The 22,964-nt window shown below is 42.9% G+C and overlaps 1 protein-coding gene across 6 annotated transcripts in view; it reads right to left on the bottom strand.

The window, feature by feature from the left end:
• FGGY (FGGY carbohydrate kinase domain containing) overlaps positions 1-22,964 on the bottom strand; it is a 242,162-nt gene that overhangs the window by 104,814 nt on the left and 114,384 nt on the right. The window contains exons 1-4 of one of the 6 annotated variants that reach the window (XM_088060214.1): positions 20,595-20,658; positions 10,179-10,391; positions 8,240-8,351; positions 6,332-6,483 (exon numbers count right to left, since the gene is read on the bottom strand). In XM_088060214.1, the coding sequence (XP_087916340.1) occupies positions 6,332-6,483; positions 8,240-8,351; positions 10,179-10,379 (465 nt within the window). In that variant the 5' untranslated portion in view covers positions 10,380-10,391; positions 20,595-20,658. Of the gene's footprint in view, positions 1-6,331; positions 6,484-8,239; positions 8,352-10,178; positions 10,395-14,299; positions 14,620-20,594; positions 20,659-22,964 lie in introns of those variants that run through there. The other 5 variants (XM_088060212.1, XM_088060216.1, XM_088060211.1 and 2 more) reach the window with 5 other exon arrangements.

The raw sequence follows: 22,964 nt of genomic DNA, 5'->3' as shown, positions 1-22,964 counted from the left end.
TGTTTCATGAACATCCAAATGATTCATTTTTTGCCATCTTGATGCTGTGTCATCGCTAATTAGTACAGACAAAAAAAAATCATAGCACGCCCTGATGCATTTTCCAAACAAATTTAAAGTCTCCATGTTTTCGACACTCACTGAAGTTAATTCAAATTTATTTTCACCCAGTCAGGAGTCTGTGACCACATTAAAAGGATTGTGGAAAAGATCCAGGAACGTTCCCAATGCTGTATTCACATCCTGCAACTCACCCTCCAAACTCACTTGCAAAGGAACTCACAATCTTTCTGCTTTCCAGAGGTACTTACGGGGTGCTCTATCTTCATATCTCTCTCTGTGATTGCTTTGGGTTGCTTTAACAGCTACACCTCCACAGAATAATGTTTTGAGATTGTTACAGGCCATCAAATACTTGAGGTCAAAGATGTTAAGAATCATGTAGTGCAACGTATTTTAATCTTCCTAGGCGAGAAGGGAAAATGAGGGATTTCTTCATTGGACTGAAAATACACAAATAGGGTGTCTTTTTCTAAATTACAGAAAACAAATTGTGTGAAAGGAAGAAAAGGAACAATGCAATACTTAATGCACACACTGACAGGGATCTAAAACCTCATGTCCCATGCCCTGCTTCAACTCAAAGCAAGGATTTACAACTTGGATCTTCCACACTTCACACTGGATGCCAAGCCATGTGACAGAGCTATTCCCAGACACCCAAGATAGGCCATGAGCAGAAATTCTATCCTTGCCAGAGCCATGGCTGCAAACTGATCAATTTTGTCACAACCTGCACTCTAACTGGTAACATATTATATGACTGAATTATCAGAGTCAGGAACACAGGGAGAGGAGGGGCTTGGAAAGTAAACTCTTGGAGTAAGGCTGCTGCTGAAGGCGGAGAAAACTGCCTGCACCACGCAGACACTGCCGCAGGCATCCTTAAATCCCTGAGGCATCCCAGGCATGGCACCACAGGCAAGGCAAGCACCAGAGCTCAGGCCAGAAAAGGCTGCAGAGGACAGAGCAGACACATGGAATCAGAGCTGGAGAAGCTGGAAGAAGGCAGGGAGGACAGTGTGTGCCTGCTGGGAGCCTTGTCCCACTGCAGAGGAGAGGAGACACAGTGGGGACAGCCCAAGCAGGACATGCTCAGAGGTGCAGGTGCTTCAAATCTCCCAGCTGTGAGTGCTGTTTCTAAACAGCACTTCTGCTTGATCAGCAACTGCAGCTAAAATCCAGACTCAGTCTGAAGTACAACTTATTGCTTGCGTGTCTGCACTGTGTATGGATTGTGATAACACAGAGTGTTGAAATATTTATAAACAATTCTAAACAAGAGTTCAGTTCCAAACTCAACAGCCTGGAGTCGTTCTCATTTAACACAGAATTTATTATTCATTTTAATGGAAAAATATTCAGTCACATTCAACAAGACAAAAAGCCAGCTGCAAGGGCAGCAAGCAGTGAAGAAGACACGCACCAGCAAAGGAGCTGCTGCCAAGCTAATGCCACTACATCCACTATCCTTCCCCCCACTGCCAGGGAAAGAGGTTTTAATGGTTTCTGCAAATGATCCCACTGGCAGCTGCAAGTCACGTGTGTATAGAAGGAAGAAGGATGATGGATCAAACAGCAGCTCTAACTGAGGATGTCAACTGTGACATACAGGAAGATCACTGATTGCCAGAAAAAAAAACTACTCACTGACTATTGATTTTAGCTATTAATGCCAGAGGAATGACATGGTAAACAGTAGCTCCATGGTTTGGGGTTTTTTTCCTAAAGAGGGGCCCTTCTTCGCTCTTAAATATGAAATTAAGAGCAGAGCTGTGAAAACAGAATATGAAAGACTGCACTTCATTTAGAGGCAGTTACCAAGCAAATACCTACCCCCAGTCCAACACCCCCCACCCACTTAAAATAAACAATAAAGTTCAGCATCTCTGATTTAATGGGACTAGTATTTTTTAGAAATAGCTGGTTTGTAATGTCATTAGTATGAAGAAAACATAACATGCATCCTTTCATTTTGGCACAAGCTATGAAAACATTTTCAGCCAGAAATTAGTAAACAACATTTTTTTCTTCTGCTATCTCTAGGGAAAAAAAATACTAACAGGCTAATTCTGGAGCTGGATAACTCTTCCCTGCAGTTCTTGCATTGCTGTGTTTGAGCTGTGTTCTCACTGCTCTAACACTGGTTTGCCACAGCATCGATATCTGTACAGTTGCGTTGTACTGACAAACTCCTGCAGCAAAATAATGTACTCACATTTTCAGCTCACATACCCTAAAGCCTCTAGTCTCTAGTTACATCTCTATGCTGTGTAGGAAGATGAAATGTTAAAAGAGAAAGCATTTTATGGAAATGAAGGAGATGAGAGTAACTTGTGACTTGGAAGAACACCTGTAGCAGCACTCCACAAATAAATACAAGGGGAGAGAAAGAAGAAAGCTACAAGAGATAAGGACCAGTATCTACTCCTTGTGCAGTGGTGTCAGCTCATTCTTCTCACTGAGTGAGGTCATCGGCAGCTTCAGTTCCAGGAACAAGGTGATGGAAATGGAAAAAGCACTATTAGGTCATTATTGAATCCCAGACTGGTTTGGGTTGGAAGGGATCTTAAAGCTCATCCAGTTCCACCCCCTGTCATGGGCAGGGACACCTTCCACTATCCCAGGTTGCTCCTGTCCTCCTGGCCTTGGACATTTTCAGGGATAGGGCAGCCACAGCTTCTCTGGGCAATAGACTCAGCACCCTTACTTACAGGGAAGAATTTCTTCCCAAGAATTTCTTCCCAGCTAATCCTGCTCTCTACCAGTGGAAAACCATTCCCCCTTGTCCTGTCAGTCCAGGCCCTTGTCCAGAGTCCCTCTCCAACTGTCTTGTAAGTCACCTTCATCCTTTCCTCCTTCTCCTTCTTCTTCATTACTTCCAACCAATTCACATTAAATTTGCAAAGTCATATTCTTTAGAAATACTTTTAATTGCTTAGATGAAAATTCGTCAAAGCACAGAAATTCCCCTTGTCTTTGAGAGACATCCTAATCACTCACAACTTACTAGCAGTGCTGATTAGACCCATGTCAGACCCCTCCTCACAGAGATCAGGTTTGCAAATACTGTTTTTAGGAGACCCCAGGGCAAAACATGAGAAGAATATCTCCTAAGGTGGCCTTCCAGACCTAGGTTAGCACCACGGAAAGGGAGAGAGAGGCTTTGGTAACAATGTACACACAATTAACCCCTTGGTGTAACTACAGACCAAGCATCATTTAGTATCAGTACTTTAAATAACTTCCTTCCAAAAGTGCATCTAGTAATCACTGAAATTTATATTTTATTTATTTTCTCTTTATTATTTAATTTCTGTTTTATTATTTCACTTCAGATGTAAAGCAGTACTTTTCCCCACTGCACTATCTCTGCAAAACCCACACCAATGCAAGCAGCTGTGGAATGTGCACAGCACCAATCCCAGGCAAAGATGTACAGAGGGAAAACAGCAAAAACATTTAATAGCAGAAACATTAAATTCCTGGGGAGTTCAAAATAAGGTCCAGAGAATTAAAAGCAAAAGTCAACAGTGATTCTTCATATATTAGGGTGTACATGCTGACCTGGAGCATGACTGTGCAAAGTGTCTGGCTGTGGGTTTTGCTCTGCTTTGTTTTCTTCACAAACATCCCTGTGTTGCAGGCATGTCAAGCTTTCTTATCAAAAACTTTCCAGAAACATGATGCCAACCAAAGGAACAAAGGCTCAGAGTAGCTTCTCGATACACCTTGGTTTAGCCAGTTTTGATCATGGTCAGACATAGGAGAATGTGCCGAATCCACTGTTTTTGTTTTAACTTCCTGGGATGCTGTCAGGTATGTGACAACATTAGGGAGGAATATTGAGAAAGGAATAAGGAAGAAAAGGAAAAAAATAACCCATCACACTACACTCAATAGTCAGGAAAGCTGGAGAGACCAAAACCACAATCACAGCCAGGCACAGTGTGGGGAACACTGTGTAAAACTTTCCCAGGCAGTAACCAGGTCAAACCAGGTACAGTGCACTCATTTTCTGAACACCAGTTACCATAATTAAGTAGAAACACAATGGGAATTTCAGTTTCAACTTTGCAAAGCCCTCAGATAGTAAAAAAGGATAGAATAAAGATAAAATGTGTCTTTCTATCTGCTAATCTTGCAATTCTCCCATGGGATTTGAAAACTAAGCTTCCTTATTGCCAGCTTGTGCATTATCACTAGCTTAAGAAATAATCCTGTAGTCAGAATATAAAGTATATTTTCACTGTGGTGTGTGAGCTAGATCAAAATCTCACTCTGACATTGGGAAACACACTAAACACAGAAAATAAAGATGATACAACTCAAAAAACAGGAAGAACACATTAAATACCATTCTGGTTTTTTCCTAACCACACCTGTAATATCTGTGTCACAGTTTATTGATATATAAAATATTGATAACAAAGAATCTGAAGAGACTTAAATAATTTATATTTGTAGCCCACTTCAAGACAGTCCACTGAGAAACAACAGATGTGGAAACTGCTGTTGTAGGTTTCATCTGAACAACCTGACTTTAAAAGTTGTTGTAAGATTCGCCTTCCTTGGCAAAAAGTGAGGACACTTGCATTAGATGAGGCTGTGTTTGAGTTCTTAGAGCTTGACTCTTTGCTGACAGCCCTGATGTCAGGTAAGCCATGGACGCATTGCTGTGCCTGGCACTGAAAATAAATCCTCCCTCTTCATTTAATTCCTTTCCCCCTCCTACTTTGCAAGGAGTACAGAAGCAGTAAAACCACTCACACCTCTCCAGAGCTGAAAGGTTTAGCCAAATCTCAGCAGATTACAGCCCCCTCCAGGATGAGTGTTACTGCTCCTGAGCAGCTGAGGTGCTCCTGTGGGTGCTGAGATGCCCAAGTTAAGCAGGGCAAGCTTAAGCAGTTTAATGGTGAGTCATGCCCAGAGCACTCAGAGCACAGGAATTGTCTCGTGGGCAGCTCAGCAGGCAGACACTGAGGTAAAAAGCCCTCTCTTAAGGACAATAATCTCCTTAGCTGGTATGTCAGGAGCTGAAAAGGGACAGGTGAGCAAGCCTTGTTCTGTACCACCCTTCTGCCAGGAAATCCCTGCTGCTGGCTGGCACCTGGGCTCAGGAGAATCCTGTGTCCCACCCACTGGCTCAGGGAGGGAACAAGCCCTGCAATGCTCTCCACTTTACACCACAGCAATTGTGCACAGGGCTTTGAGGTCACAACAGACTCACACCTCCACATGACCACATTTGGATATCCCATAATCTGGATTTCCTGAGCAGCCAGGTACTGATATCCCAGACCTTGCAATATAAAAATGCTTTAAATGCAGAGGATTCATTTAATGTTTTTACAGCTTACATTTTATTATTTATAAAATGACTGATGTATGAGAAGGGAAGAACTAGGAGATGGATAGTCATATATCATTATCAACATTCATTACCCTCTATTATTATTAATCTGTCAGTACCTGCTTCTACCAGTTGATTCCTTTGACTTTCCCCAGTCTGCACCTTGTTACAATATAATGTCTCATGTCTGTAAGGACAGAATTTGGCTGCTTGAAACTGGCAGCAAGTAATTTACATTTGGGCTTTGTTAAAATGACAGTGAGCATCATTGAGGCCAAATGTAAAAGGCCAGGCTGGAGGAGGTTATACAAATTTCAAGTGGCAAGTGTCCCTCCTTTTATCTGACAGTTGTTATGAAGAGGCCATAGATCATTGTAACACACCAAATTTAAAGACAGGAGACAGAGGTAGAGCTCCACATTACACACAGGGCACCTTCCCTCTACACATGGTTTATTCCTGCTGATGGGACAGAACTAAACTGAAACTGGAAGTGGAGAGTTCCTCTACCAACAGCCAAGGCCATCACACCCTGCACTGCTGGATGCCCCAAAGGCACTCCTCTGGCACTCCAGGCTCCAGCTGGAGTAGGAAATACACCTCCGTAACTAAATCCTAGGATACTTCATTTATTATCTGTACCTCTATTTGTATGTATATCTAATCTTAGATAAGGAAGACGTATGGAATGTTTCTCTCAGGAAACACTCAATTTCAATAAAATCAAATATATTTCTACAAAATTGAGAGGAAGAAAGAACCTCAACAGGTTTAAATCACAGCTTAAGTCTGATCTTATTCTGCACACCTTGGTGCTCAATGCTAAGACTGAAGACTTTTGTTTTAGAAATCCCATTCTCAGGAATTAACAAAGGCACAAATCACTAGTAAAAATGTACCAGTGTTAAATGTACTCACTTCCTTTATCCAGAGCAATTTAGGTGGCTGCATTTCCACAGACAGGGCTCCCCCTACATAGTTCAGAACTCTGTGCTGGGTTGCATTGATGCGCTTGACTTGGCTTGCTGCACGATGGTCCATCCACATGATCACATTCCTATGGTTCTGTCCTTGGGGGAAAAACAGAAAAAAAGTTATTTTAGCTCTGATTTAACCCCAGCTCAGTACTGTAAGTTACTAGGCTCTAAACTGCTTTGCACTTTCACTTCTACACTGAAAACTCAAATTCTTTTTGTGTTAATGATTCACAGTGGGTATCCAAAAGTAAAATTTTAGCCCTCTGAGCCAACTTTAGGACATGCTGAGCACTGAGAATGCTGTCTGAAACCAGTCTGGCTTGTGAGCATCCAGGAACTGTGAAACACCATGGTCACTCGTATTTCATTCAAAGAACCCAAACTTCCTGACAAAGTACACATATTTAGTTAAAACGACAAAGAAACATTTTGGTGACCAAAAACTAAATTGTGACAAGATCTGAACAATTATGTTGTGAATTGAAATTAACTCAATCAGCTACAGGGATTCTCTTTCCTCTTCTATGGTTACGAGAAGAACCATCCCTAATTCCTTTCCGAAATACTGTTTCAAGGGGGATAATTTGCTGAAATGCTTTTATTTTGGATGTGCAAGGAAAAAGCATTTGGCAAGACTGCATCACACACAAATGAGAACAAGAAGCAAAGAACATTTTATCCAAATTAACCTCCAGAGGACCTGCCAGACAGAGAGAACAGTAATCCAGGTGACACTGCAGATTCCTCTCTGGCTAAGTACACTGCACACTCCACAGCACAGCCAATTGAGCATCATCTTGAAAACATAGTCCAAAACAAGGCAGAAGTGTGAGGCACATCAGTATTTCTAAAATGGATTGAAATACAACTCAGAACTGTGAAACTGCCTGAAACACCACCAGTGCAAGACTCTGCACAGCATTACAGTATTGAGTGAATTCTTGTCTTGTTGTTTAGCACCACCACTGTGTAAACTCAAAGTTCTTGGGGATATCAGAGCACAAAAAATGAGAACTGAATTTGACTCATTAGACCCAAAATAACCCCAGACATCATTAGGCATTGAACAGATTGTAAGAGACTCTCAAACTGAAAAATAAATAATCCGATCTAAATTTAGAGAAGGACATTTTGGGGGCAAAGCTGGTTTTTTAAGAAGGATAGGAGGAGATGACAAACACATCTGAGAATAGAAGGGGAGCATACACAGAATTATGATTATGTCTTTGTAACTGCTGATATAACACACACCTAATCTTAAGTGGAATTCACTGGGTAAAAGAAGTGCAGCACAGGCTTTTTGTGATTCTTCTGAATCATCTACCCAAAAATTAATGAAAACTCCCCCAGATTTTTAGAAAAAGGTCACAGACTGTTTCTGATGTTTAGCACTGTCCTAGACAAAGAAAGAACACTAGTATAATACAATACAGAAACTGAACTTGCCTGCAGCTCCATGACAGAGCAAGCAGTTAGACTACACTAACACTAACATTTTTAACATTCCTTTAGCCAGTGAGCAGTACAGTCTGAAGGAGAAGAAAACATGCCGAAAAGAAAAATGAGCATGGATTTCCCTACGAAGCAATTTCTCAGCGCCAAGATGAATGAATGTCATCTTAGGATGCCAAATATTTAACCAAAGTAAGTAATTCTCATCTCAGATTTAATTTTGCAGTAAAATTAAAACAATAAAACCAGGGGAAAAAATCCTCTTATAAAAAAGAGTTTGTGTCATCTCCATCTCCAAGAGTCAGCCCCACCACTTGGCATTTGGAGGACAAGGAAAGTTCCCTCCCATCAGTGGTAAAACTCACACAGCAGCACCACGTTTTGTGTGGAGCCATACCTTCAGAGTTGACTGCCAAAGGCTGCAACTGTTTATCCACCACAACAAGGGAACAGGTAGCATCAAAACCAAGCCCTCGGATCTGGCTGGCATCCACTCCACGGACAACTTCCTGAAAATACACAAAACACACAGGAATACAAATATATCCTTGCATGTGCAAGTGCCATCTGAACTATTGAGTACACAAAAGGAGCTACAAGTTAGCTCAAACTCTGAAATTTCCTAAATTCAGTGTTCTTTAAAACTTTGAATCATAAGCCCATCAAATTACCAGAAATTCTTTGTGTTTCAAATCCAGATTCAGAGGTCTTTATCCACAGTCCTGGATAAAAGTAGGAAGCAAAAAAAATCAGTAAAAAAAGGCAGCAGAAAACTTGCAATGTCAATTTTCTCTCTTTTCTAAAGCTCGGAGGTGAGCTGGATATGAAATACAGACCAGGATTAGGACCAAGTGTTTCCATCAGTTACTTCATTGAATTCCTGCCTGTGGAAGCAACAATCTTCCAGAATTGCTTTGGTAAAATTGTGTTTGTCTTGCAATACTGAACAGTCCCAAAACTAAAGTTGGTCAAAACCTGTAGCCTCGATAACACCTCTGCAATGCACACCTCTGTTCAGCTACCAAGAGCATGAACAGCACACTTTTTGGAAGGTTTTCAAAAATAAAAAAAAAACCTAACCATTGCCCCAAAATGCCTGAACCTCATGGTTTCCAGCAGCACTGGAAAAAAAAACACAACACCCTCAAGGATTAAGTGCCAAATGAGGTTGCAAGACACCTAAAATGTAGCACGGTAATAAATTGCCACTTCTCAGGAACAATAAAAATATCATTATTTTAATTAGTACTATAAGGAAAGACTTTCAGTAGACTTGCAGAGTGCCAATCTCTTACTGGCTCTGTAAAACTGCAGTTTCTGAGACCATTTTATTGCTTAAATATAAGAGATTGCATTTACAGAGGCCCAGAGCAAGAACAAAGCCACTCAGAGAAAAATCAAATAAGCAGAGGAAGACTTGTCCTGCTTTAACGTCAAGCTGTTTTTCCCTATCACTCCTGCCACTCCCTTCTTTTCCTTCCATCCACTCACCCCCTCTGCTCCATCTCAGGGCATTTCTGCAGAGCCAAGCTCATTAATGATTGAAAAGGCTGATCAATAACAAGACAATGGGTGAACAGTCCATCTGCAAATTACCAAGTGAATCATGAATATTTAAAAAGCCAACCTTAAAACATGCAGAAGGCAAGGGCTGTAGTGAGGAGATGAAATGGCCCTGTGTGCAATGCAAGCAAGGTCTCTAATTTACCTTTATCTCCAGCATGTACAGGCAGAGCCCTGGATCAGAAGGTACAAATTTTCCCCTGTAGTAAAGTCTATTTCAATCTGGTTTTATGTTTGATACTATCCACAGATATTTATTTTGGTCTTATAATACTGGAACCTCTTATAATGAGGATAAAAAGTGTTCCTTTAGGGGCCATCCACAAACCAGATTTCAATTTCTCTACAATAAATACTCCTTTATGACCCCAGAGCAGCCCAAAGCAGATCTCAAGATATATGCACTGCCAGGTTCTGAGCAACCTTGACTCCTCCAAGAACTGTCATATGCCAGCTAAACAAAGCTCACAGATGTGAGACTTGAAGACAGTGGGTAAATCCTCCCTCTGCAGTAACAGCACAAAATGTCTTTGATTCTATTTGCAGTTGTAGCATGAGTTTTTTCACTCTGGCCCTCAAATCCTCACCAGTAAAACAGATATTTGTGAGGCTGCATCAGCCCCAAGGTGCCTTTAATGCACAAGGGTGGTCACAAGTTACACAGCACAAACAGACCTGAGTGGAAGTGACAGGCATGGGGACTGCAGGACCGTGAACATTCAAAATTTGCAGAATCACCTGCAACACAAATCCTTCATTTTGTCCTTGCCCACCTTTGTGACAGAGCAGCAGGCAGCCCAGATGTCTGCAGAGGATTGCTCATAGTGGTCTGGCCGTGGCTCCCAAATCTGGATGGGCTGTTCTGCATGTGCCACCACCGTCCCAAACCCGTCCACCAGAGCCGCGCGAACGCTGGCTGAGCCCACGTCAACTCCAACGTAGTATTTCATTGCAGTCTGCTTCTCACCTGGCATTTTTAATAAAACCTGCTGAAGGAAAAGAAAAAAAAGGGGTTAAAAGCAGATAAAATGACTGATGGAAAAAGTGCCAAGAGAGTGCTGCCTCCCATGAAGCCAAACATCCCACCTGTGGTACCATGCTGGTAATTATAAAGTAACTATGTGACAGTCAGGTACATATTACCCAGATGAAAAAAAGAATAAATAAAGTTTCCAAGAGCTCTCTACCATCAATTCACACCGCTTTAAAGACTCAGAAAATAATTTTCTGAAAATGTGTTGAGTTATGAGAGCATGGAGTGAAATCTCTGCCTACTCTGACATCCTACAAGAACAAAGTGAGGTTAAGTTAATTGATTTAATTATTCACAATGAGTAGCTTATTTCACTATATTAAGTTTAACTATTTGACATTTAATACAGTGACAAATACACTGTTCCTAATTTCTCACAGCTTGTTCTTAATTAATAGTTAACATTTACATTTTAATCAAGCTGTGAGAATGCTAAGAGCTGATAGAAGTATTTGAAACATCAGACAAGTACCACGTTTAATGCTTGTATGAACCTTTTACATCTCTGAAACACATGAAACTCAGCTGACACATAGCTTCTGATATTCAGAAAATTAATGGATAAATTGGTATTTAAAACACATGGTATTTACAGAGCATCAAAATGGCTCTACTTAAAAACAGCCCACTTCTCCTAAAGAAGTGACCTGGATAATTTCTGGATATGGCAGATGGGGTGGTTAGAGGGAGGAATATAGACAAAGGGGGAAAGATTTGGAAAGTCCTGATTAACCAAATATGATTATTCACATTTCAAATTATTTTTTTTTCTTAATAATAACATTGAGTGCAGGTCAAGAACTACAGGCGCAATGTACGTGTCTGTCACATCCATGGCTGGCTTGTAACCACTGCTGCTGATGGATATCACAAATCTACAATCATTGAGGGTTAGAGACAGCAAGTGAAATAGAGAAGAAAAAAAGAAGCCCCCTATCTTGGGAAATTTTGGATAATAATTCATTAGGACAAAGTTTAATTTGCACTGAAAATGACATAAAACAATGTCATGGCTGAAGAAACCAACTGAGGCTTCCCTTCCTTCCACCCCTTAAACAGCTCATGGAAACGTGGTCAGTCTGTGGAGTTCTGTTATCACACAATCATTTTTTCCTGCTTCAGTCTGGCATTTTATGCCCAGATCCCACTGCTGGGTCCAGGGTCCATGGTTTTGTTCTTTGCTTGGCCAGCACGAGGGAGTTCTGTCCCTGGTACAGACCAACGCAGTCACCACACCGCACTCTGCTCACACCGTGCAGGGTCATCAGAGTAGCTGCACAGATCATCAGCTTCTAATACTGTCAGAAAGTAGAAAAAACTCCAAGCTACAGAGCATATTGTGGTCCTGCTGGAAATCCTGGCTGCTGCCTGCCAGCATACTGGTTCTGCCCAGCAGATTAGGTGCAACACGCACTAATCTAGTTAAGCAAGGTCATGTGTCCAAGTGATGAGCAATCAGCTAAAAATAATGGTGTGCCATGAGTCTAACACCTAGGAATATTGGCAAGAAAGCCAGCTTTATTTTCTTGGCCCTGGCTCTGTGACCTGGTCAGAGGAACAAAAGCCAATCCCTCTGCCAGAGAGGACAACTCTGCTGCTACGGGTGATTAATACTGCATCTGTCACCTGCGGGTGACAGCACTCAGCTTCTCCCTCTTAGCCCTCAGCTGGAAAAGCAGTTTTAAGACATTCTTTCCAACATGGTATTTACTTCTTCATTTTGCAATCCACCTCCAAAGCTCCAAAGGCTGGCTGCAGGTGCTGCAAGTTCCTTGTGAGAAATTTTACTACAAAGGCATTGCATAATACTGTTCCTGATACTATCTCACGAATTTCCCTGTTTTTCCCCTATTTCGGCTCTGCCTTTAGCTGCTGACTCACAAAAAGTTGAGAATAAACCACAAGCTGCAAACCAGATTCTTTTTTTTTTTTAAACACGGGCAAATCCTTCTTACTTGCTTTTCACAAAATACAAATAGCAAAAGGGGTATTTTATATCCTGCCTCCTGCTCACACACAATATTACTCCAAATTTCTCTTCCTTGTATGGCAGCCTTGATTTTAGCTCATTAATGTGTTTTTGCTACTTAGAGAACAAGCTTAGCAGATGTTAGAGAATTAAGCTCACAGTACCTCCTACTCAGCACTTGAAATTATGGCTTTGCATTGGATTCTTCCCACAAACATTTGAAACCTGGAACCCAATCTGCCCATGTAATGTTTACTTTCCTTTTTTCTCCTTACTAAGCAACCAGGATGTGCCTGTGTGAGTGACTGGGCAGGAAGCAGAGTTTGTTTGTGTGCTTGAGCAGTGCATATCAACCTTTGCACATCCACCAGTTTATTGCTGTCAGTCAGTGGGAACAGGAAAGAGTTAAGTGACAGTACAAAAGCAAGAACCCCAAACTTATTTTAATTGGTCTCTTTCTGAATAAAGCTCACCTAGATGCACAAAGCAGCACTCAATATCTCATTAAAACACAAGGCTAAAAGTAAATATTAATCCTTTCTCAAGAACAGCAAGCACTAAGTTACAGAGGCTTTTCAAAGTAAAGTGTCTCTGCAACAGGATCTGATCTGCTTGCAAAAACATAATTTGATGCCAAGGGTTTTTTTGGAATACCAAACACTTGCTATGCCACCTACTTATCAACCCCATCCACAAAAAGCACTGTCATCTCCCGGTCATAAATGTCAGCAATTATGGACTCTGCCCAAGGGTATTTCTTGAGAACCTAAGAACTCAGCAGAGAAGCTGATGGAAAATATTTAGCCAAAGTACAGTGATAAGAATTTTAAAAAGGAATGTTGTCATTCTATTTTGTTTCCAAAAGCTTCCTTTGGTACAAGAGGAAGCTCCAAATCGGAGCTGAAAGAACTCTTTAATGGAGTTCAGGGATAGCAGAAGGTCCCTGCACAAGCTTCTTGCTTTGGAATTTGGACACCAACCTTCACTGCCACGTGAAAACTGTTGTGCAAATAAAACAGTTTGGATTTTTTATCTACTGGATTCTTAGCTTCTGCAGGCAATACAATCATGAGGAAAAATGAACCAGAAAAATTACTGAAATAAAATGTCCTGAAAGTCCAGTCAGACAGGTCAGTTCATCAAGCACAATATTCCTAACATGACACCAAAATATTTTATGCATGGATGATGCATGTTCATGGACTTCCAAGGGGTGGAAGGCAGTGGAGATAGTACCTTCTAAATCCCTGAAGTATATAAACTCAGGAAGCCTGGCTCCTTGCAGACAAGAAAAAAAGGCCTCCAGAACTTCAATACAGCCTTGTCTGTCCACTGCAGAATTCAAGCCTCATATTTTCAACTTATTATCTGAACTTGCAAACACAAGGAGAGGGAAAGAGGAAAAAAGTAAAATTAAAAGACATGTCCAGCTTGACCGTGTTAATCCATGACTGTAACTGCTAAGTGAGGACAAGAAGCCAAAATTCCCTCCAAGTACTAAACCAGCAATGGCCTCTTTCCCTGCAAATCACAGCAGGGACAGAATGGCTTTTCAAACAAGCATTTATGATCAAAAAGCTACAGCATATGATAAATATTTATATGGCCCATTAAAGAATAGTCTGTATAAATATTATTCAAAATGTGCATGCTGGAAACCACAGACTTCCCAGTTTATCCTTATACAAATGTGTTAGTTTTCCCACATAGGCAATGAAGAAAGAAAAAGGAGGGGTGAAACTCAGTTGCAAAAATATTAAAAATTTAAAAAAAAATCCTTAACATTATTTACTTTAAAAGGAATGGGTAAGTAACCAGAGGAGTTTTTCATGAGCACTGTTAGACTTGTCTGTCCAACTTCACCTCACGGTTATTGAGCTGCCAGGACCTACCTTTCTGTTAAAGCCACGAGGCAGGAGGGGCTGTACTCTCACATCAGCACAGGCCCAAGCTCAGCACAAGCTTTCAGCAGCAGCAATTTAGACTTTGTGGTGTTGTGTGCTTCAACACAAGGAATTAGGAAGGACTGGCGTGTCTGTTTCAAACTTTGAACTCTGGAACGCTGTGGGCTGCCCAGACCCAGTGATTGTGGATAAACTGTGTGTTTTTAGTAGTGCAGCTGTGATTTCCTATGCGTTACCAAGAAAAATATTAACAAGCTCAAATTAGGCTCCATAAGCTTTGTGTGAAAAGATGTAAACATGCTAAAGGAAAGCTGCTTTTCAACTGTAGAAACGACATAAAGCAAAACAAGCCCTTTTGACATTATACTGGAAATTCAGCACTTTGTTGGCTTGCTAGAGTTAAGTAACCAATACAAGTGGTGGTGGTAGAGTGGCAGTATCTCCTTGAAGACAGTGAACTCCCTTTCCTCTTCCAGCTTCTGTAATTCCTGTTGGAACGTGGAAAGAGAAAGAAGGCACATGTCTGTGTGGGAGAGCAGGAGCAGATGGGGAATTCTAACGCTGTGGTGAAGGGCAGTACTAATATAGAAAATATCCTTAAATGCCCAAGGGACTATGCTATAACTATCAACAAGCATTTATTTTTCAGCTACCCCACAGCAAACAAAACAAACACAAGGAACAAAAGCACTCCTCACCTCCCCTTTTCCCTTCCCCAAACAGTCTTAGGAATGTGAGGACTATGTTAACAGTAACAAAACTGGAATAAATAAAAATGGAGCTGGGGAAAACATGCTTCTTCACTGAAAACCAAACACCTCTAGATTCTTTCATCAGTTCTCTGGTACATTCTGTGAAGCCTTCTCACATCTTACAAGGAGAAACAGTTTCAAATACTGGAAGATTTCTGTAGTAGGATCCAACCCTGACTCCACTCCTATAAAATTTAGATTGTTCCATCCAAACCTTCCTAACTCTCCCTCTAACATTGTAATGCAGTGTCAATAAATCCCAGCATGGGCAGGACTGAAAATATTCTACTATTTTCTAGTATCTCCTTTTCTCTCTATAAATAATTCACCATGTACTAATTTGCTGTAATGTCTCTCCAGATCTTTTTTCTTCCCCTTGCTTTCAGTGTCCAAGACAAAGTCATTACTTCATTGCTGCCCTCTGCCCTCTAATTCTGTCTTTTGGATTTTAAATATTTTCAGGCCAAACTACTTCCACCTGCTCTGATAAAAAGCAAGGCATATTCGGGTTTATCCTGGTGTAACCAGTAAGCGGAGAACTGAAAATGACTAAATTATTCTAAAAAATTAGATCCAAAAACTTTTTCTTTTCAGCTTCTACTGCCTACATAGTTCTCTCACTCAGGAACAGCAGAAGGATGTCAGCATGACCAGTGTCAGTAAATACCAAGCTCTTACACGTACAACAATGTTAATTTTCTCTATATTCTGCTTGAGAAGAGCTTGTACTAAACAGAAGAATTTTCTGCTCTCCTTCCAGTTCCTGTCTCCAGCTCACACAGGCAGACACAGCCTGTGGTACTGATGATCAAATAGGAGCAATGGCATTCTGGCTCCTGATTAAAGAGCAGAGCATGGCTGTGCTGGGTCAGATGAAAGATCCAATTAGCCCAGGATCCTCCACAAACAGCAGAAGCCGTAAGAAAAGCATATGCCTGCCCTTTTCATCCAGCAGTACTTCCCCAGGACACCTTTCGTCCTGCTATCTATAGTAAAGGCACTTCCTGAGCCAGAAATTTTATCTTTAGGATTAGCAGACCTTGAAGGCTTTTTCCTCTCTAAATTTGTTTGTGCTCTTTCTGAATCCAGGGAAACTTTCTTAACTGCAAACCACTGTGGTAACGAGTTATAAAGTTCTGTGTAAGCAATGCAAGAAAAAGACCTTTGGTTTGTTCTGAGCGTGCCACCTGCTAGTTTTGTTTGATGTGTCTGAGTTCCTGAGCCAGAGGAGACATTAAGCAATTGCTGTGTATTTACTTTCTCCATGCAGTCATGATTCCATTGCATTCTGAATCACCCCAAAGGCCTCACTGCAGCTATCCACAGACCATGGGTGTCGAGCTGAACTCACAATCTGTACATGGTCAAGTAAGACAAAAAGCGTTTTCCTGCTCCGAGTGCTCATGGATGTGGCAGTAACACAAGTACCACAACACATTATGCAGTAGTTAATACTAATAAACAGCAAGAAATAATGCCAAGGCCACATTAAGCCACATTTCCAAGATATTGCTCGGAGATGCTGCAGGAGGAAAACTGTGTTGGTGTCAGCTGAGAGGTGCTGCTCAGGAGCACAGAACTGGCCAGGGATTCCCAGCTTCAGGCAGGTCCCAAAACACTGGCCCCACAACAGAGGGATCCAGGAGCTCCTTCCAACTACATGCTTGGAAAAGACTTGGGACTACTGCTCATGCTGGTTTTCCCTGGCTCTGCTGAGGTTGCTGCATGCCCTGAAGGGCTCTGCATCAGCACAAGCCCCATGCAGAGCACACCCGGCTGCCCTGTTGCTCCCTGACCTGTAACTCTGCCACACAAAGGAAACAAGAGCAGCTCCTCTGCTCCAGAGCTCACCTAACCCCGGGAACAGCAGGAAACAGCTGCGGAGAGGAGCTCTCAGGAAATAGGAAGGCTGAGAAAAGGGCTATATCAGATGAGAAGACACAGCCTTCTGGGGAAAACCAACAGCTCCAATTCCCTCCAGAGCTCTCTGGGCCCTGCTGGGCCTGGGCCATCACTTCCAAAGCAGGGTCTGATCCTGCATCATCAGTGGCAACCTCCCAGCCACTATCAGGAGTTCAGGACTAAACCCTGATGCTCATGAACATCACAGGTACACTCACACAGCAGCAGGATTTTGAACACTTGCCATAACCTCCAATTTGTCCAGCAGAGGAAATGTTGATCAGCTAATGCCAGGACACAATTCCCAGGCAGGAAAACATAAGGAATAAGGGGGTGTATAGCAGCACCCCTTCTTTTCCCCAGCCTGGCAATGGCAGTGGATACAACCCATGCACACCATGCTCCATTCCATGTTCTGATGCTGCAGCTGCACACATCCCCAAAGGCTGTGCTAATGACCTGGCAAGCAGACGTGTCCCAAATGACACTGCAGAATGCCTGAAGCCCTGAAAGAAGACACTATCTTGTTTACATTGACTGAGGGGGAAAAAATGCCATCTAATTATTACATAAATTCTGGCTGTAGCAGCTTCATGACTAGTTGAAAAGAGGTAACAGGCTCCAAAATGACTGATGGACCCAAGTGTTTGGATTCACCAGCTTATCAATCTAATGCTAAGGAAGATCTTTCATATCCCTGTGTCTCTATCACTTTAACCTACCTGTGATGGACAGAGAGAATAATCTCTGCTCTTCGCCTGTAAAATTGATTCATGTACTGTGACTTTTTTATTTTTTCCACTCTATGCTATGATGAAAACGGAGAAACAATTAAAAAACCCTAAACAACCAACAAAACACACACCACAAAAAAGCAGTATAACATAAATACAGCCTAGCACAATAACATGAATTTGAAAAATATCAGTTTAAGTTATAAAATGTAATTTGGAGGAGAATGCAATTCAAAAGGCAGAATTACAATTCACATAAAAGCTTTAAACTGCACTGCTGCAGCAAACCAGCCTTGGCACCAGGAGCTTCCATGCAGGGTACATGGGTAAATACAGCCATTATGCCACAATAGATACAAATTAGCCAACCTAGGGCAATGCTGATATTCTATCTTTAATCCCATCTTTAGATTCTGGTGCTACATCACGGTTGAATCTGGCACTAACCCTGTGATTACATATCAGCAGATCAGTATAAAAATAATTTGTTCTGAGTTCACAGTTTTATGAAATGATAAAACATCAAAATTAGCATTCTGGCTGAAATCCACTGCATTTCCCATCAAGGCTTACACATTTAAGCAACATCTGAACCAACTGCCTATAATTACTCCTGGCAGATACTGGAGCACTTAGGCCAGCAGTAGATGCAACAGTGAAATAAATTTTTAAAGACATGCTGCAAACCACTTCAAGATGCTCAGCCCAGAAGCAAACATGTGTCCATAAGCCCAATACACGGTTTATTTTACAGGATTTGTTCACTCTTGCATAGTAAAAGCCTGAGAAGAATGACAGCCCCAAGTAATCTGTCAGTTTAAAATTAAACATTTATTTGGGCTGCAATTCCAAAAATACTCACCCCGAAGTTCCTGTCACAACTACTTAAGAGGAAGTGAGGTTGCATATTAACTTAGGTTAAAAGAAACACTAATTCTGCACAAAACCAGTTATTTATTTATTCAAAAGAACCAACATTTTAAAATGATAATTTAACTGAGAAACACAGAATGGAGTAATAGAAATGGCTAAGAATACACATAAAAATTTCCTAACATAGAAGTAGTTTATTTAGTCTCTCCTGACACTATACATTTATTTCTGCCACGATTCTTATCGCTGGGAACAGCTGTCCCTAAAGCAATCAATTTTCTCTGCATTCATGCTCCCATCCCAGACACCCTTCCCAGGAAAAAAGAAGTGTCTCTTTTTTTTTAATATATGCTCACATACATTCCTGAATGAAAGGGACCATTAACATTACAGAGCCTTTAAAATTTCATTATTTTTGTATTATATTTAAATACACTTAGAATAAAGTTGACCTCAACTACTTAAGGAAATGGTCTTCCAGGATAAGAAAATACATGAGAATGAAATACAAGACCACCTTCCCAACAGTGTGTCTGCTTATTACTTTCTAAAAACTTCCAAGATAACCAAGCCCTCTCCTCTACTTCCCTGGAATTTGTTTCATAAGTGTTCTCCAGAGAAGAGCACTGGTGCTAAGTTTTGTAAACTTCCTAACAAATCCCAGGCACCTCAGCAGGGAAGGAATCTGCCAAGTTACCAGTTCCTCACTGGTGCAGAGCCTGGCACCAGCGAGGAACACAGCCGTGTTGGAAGGTCTGGAGCCAAGCACGAGTAAATTCCAGCAGGTTCCTGGGGTGTGCTCTGTGCCAGCCCAGGAGCTGCTCGGGATCACAGGCGCATGACAAGGAGACAGGGCTGTGAAGGTGCCAGAAAGGGGAGCCGCACAAGGACGTGGGAGGCAGTGGTGGCAGCAGGACACCAGTGCCAGCAGCCCCTGTGCCAGAGAGATGAGACTGGAGACTACATTTATGGAAATCTCCTGGGGATATGGAGAATTAGGCAAGTTCGTGAGTGATGTGTGTATCCCACCTGTGCAGGCCAGGTCACCTGAGTGCTGCCCTTTCACAGAATCACAGAATAAGCAGAGTTGGAAAGGAAACTCAAGGATCATGGAGTCCAACTCCTGGACCTGCACAGGACCCCAAGAGTCACACCATGTGCCCGAAAGCATTGTCCAAATGCTCCCTTGAGCTCTAGCAGCTTTGGTTCTATGCCCCTTCAAGGGGAGCCTGTTCCAGCACCCAACCACCCTCTGGGGGAAAACTTTTTCCTACTATCCAACCTCAACCTCCCCTGACACAAGTTCAGACTCTCTCGCGTCCTGTCACTTAACACCACCAAGAAATCAGTGTGTGCCTCTCCTTCTCCTACAGGAAGCTGTATTTGAAGCACATGGGAAGGCAGCTGGGATAAAGGTGATCCAACAGCACTGGAGGCGCTGGGAGGATCCCACCCCAGCCCTGGGCAGCCTCAAATGCCTCCTCTGGCACTGGGCACCCCGGCCTGCCTGGGGGCTGTCAAGGGCAGCCCCACTCCCACTGAATTACAGTGGGAGTTACATGTGTAAGTGCACCGTAGAGAACTGTGCCGTGCGGTAGAGAAACGTCAGTAGGAGGCAATTTGGGACAGCCAGAAGGACGTAAATCCCATCGGCTACACGAAAAGCAGGCTCTGAGCTGATTTGGAGCGATGTGACCGCTCAGCCCACGCACGGCCGGGGCGCGCCGCACGGGGCCCGCGGCCGCGGCGAGGGGCTCCCTGAGGAAGGAGGCGGCGCTGATGATTAAAGAACAACACGAACGCGAGACCTCCTTTTAGAGCAGCAGATCCGAGCCCTAACGGAGGAGGACGGGATCCTCCGGGCGTCACGGCGGAGAAAGGGCAGGGATAGCGAAAAGGACAGGGGCGGGGGCGGGAGCTGCCGCCGCGCTGAGGCGGCGCGCTCCCCTCACGGGCGGCCGCGCCGAGGGGCCGGGGGCCGCCGTGCCCTGGCCGTCATTTACTCGTGTACCCGTCACTTACTTGTGCCCCTGGCACTGCCGGGGCCGGCACAGCCCGGCGGGGACGTCCCCTGAACCCACCGCTGCCGGGAAAGCCGCCGGGGCCGGCCGCGCCTGCGCCGGGAGGGGGCGGGCAGGGAAGCGGCGGCCCCGCCGGAGGCTGAGGGGCAGCGGCGGCTCGGGGTGGAATGGCCTTTCCCCCGCGGCTGAACCGGGAGCCGGCGCGGGCTTGGTGCGGTTTGTTAAACGGCTGAGAAATCGTATTTCCCTGCCCCGCTGCCCCGTACACGGCTGCGAAATATCGGGGGTCGCAAAAGCGGTGCGGCGGTGCAAGAAGCCACCTGGAGACCACTAAGAACGTATACAGTATAGAAGAATAAATATATAAAAACATACAGGCGAATAAATACGTAGAAACATACAGAAGAATAAATAAACGGGAGGGAATGTCAGGGCTCAGGACATCTCTCATCGTAAGCCTCCTTAAATGTAATGTAAATGCTCCTTAAATGAGTAAAACAGGGCTGCAGCCCCTGAGTTTGGTTTTCTGCACGGGGTCGCTCTGAGAGTTTTACCTGAAAAGCTGGAGAATTGCTGATGTGAGGAAGAAAACCCTGGGTTTAGTTAAGGTTTGCTTAAAATGGAGAGAGGATGGGGCCTTAAAATGGAGAGAGGAGTGGGATGCCTTCAAATGCATCCCTGGAAAACCTCTCAGACCATCGAGTCCAACCCATGGGGCATCCATGGCTGAGCACTCCATGGTTTGGGACCAGATCCCACCACACCCCTGCATGACCCCCCTCAACCCACGCAGGGAGGAGCGGATGGCAGCCCTCACATTCCCATCATGTCCAAACATTTCTGGCCCCAAGGAGCCACCAGGGATTTTTCCCGTTACCCCCCAAATGTTCTACAACAGGAAATCTTGCAGCAAAAAAAAGTTCTTTTGCAACATTTCCAGAGTATTCCCACTTCGTCCTGAGCAGAAATGCTGCAGGAACAGCCTTGCTCAGGGAAAGATGAGTGTTTGTCTCGTGGTTAGAGCCCAGGGTTCGTGGTCAGGAGCTGTGGGTTCTCATTCCAGCCTTGCCACTGAATCATTTTGAGAGCTTTGCTAGTCACTTTGTACTAGAACCAGTTAGTAATTTTCCGTTGGGATGATTTTCTGATGGAAAACACTGCTTATACCAAACTGAAATCTGGGTGAAAATCGATTTTTCCGTTGGGAAGACCTTGTGTCTGGGCTGGCTAAGAAAGGAGATTCAACCCAAACTCTGCAGTGTTTGTGGGTTTCTTGCATTAGTCCAAATGTTTTGCTTTGAATAGATAGGCTAAAAAATAAAATACCCCCTCCTGACTGTAATTCCAAATCATACAGCATGGTGTGAATGTGTGCCCTCATGCTCTGCTTAGCTCCCCAGGAGGTCTGCCATGTAGTGAGATTTACATTTCTCTTTTCTGAGATGTGCACATCCCAATCTGAGTCAGACCTGGCCCGTGGGGACAAATCCCAGCATAGGGCCACTGCTCTGGCCAGGGAAGTGCTCCATGCAGGGAAAGTGTAAAGTTCAGAGACACAAATGAGCTGTTTCACATTAACTCAGTGGCCTAAAACAAGGCACCGTGACTGGGGAGATACCCAAATGTTTTGTTCGACTGAAAAGCAGTAAAATGAAGCCCAGAGAAATGGACCTGATTTTGTTCCAGAATCCCATTTCTCTGTTCATTAAAAACAAATTTATTTCTGCCCTCTGTATAGTCATATACTGACAGTTTCTTTTGGTAAAATACTTGTTCTCCTCCCACAATGTATTTGTAGACACTGTTGAAGTCCCTTATTTGTTTTACCAAGTTAAATACTAATCATTTATTTTCTCTCATAACAGCAAGTTGTGGATTATCTGCTGTCAGTCAGAATTCATCTTTTCTGAGCATGAGTGATCAGAGTCTGACACACTGTGTAATGTTTAAATGATGGCTTGCAAGAGACTTGTATGGTGGCAATAATAATTCCCCCTGCACTCTTTTACAGACAGGCCTCAAATTTGCCTTTTTTACATCTATATCACATTAGCACCTTGATTTACCCAGTTTTTTTCTCCAATAAATAACAAAAATAAGTACAGACAAACTTACTAACTTTTGCTTAATACATTTTTCCATTTTATCTCACTTCTCTAGTACTCACATGGTTTCTTTCCGAGTGAGTGGCAAAGGAAGATATTTTCAAGAACAATTACAAGTTTCCAACTTCCAAAATCAAAGTCCTGAAAATGCTTTTTATTAAAGAATCCAAGTTTAGATTATCACATATTCCCAAGCCCACATGAGGCTTAATTCATTGCTCCTTTGAAATATTCTGAAAGCTGAGGGTTGAGAGGTGTTATATTAG

The sequence above is a fragment of the Pseudopodoces humilis genome, chromosome 10 (assembly GCF_049639895.1).
Source record: "Pseudopodoces humilis isolate 2021_Gansu_Grassland_sample_001 chromosome 10, ASM4963989v1, whole genome shotgun sequence".
NCBI classification, from domain to species: Eukaryota; Metazoa; Chordata; class Aves; order Passeriformes; family Paridae; genus Pseudopodoces; species Pseudopodoces humilis.
Note: the sequence above shows the minus strand (reverse complement) of the source record. Positions and strands in the feature narration are given on the sequence as shown.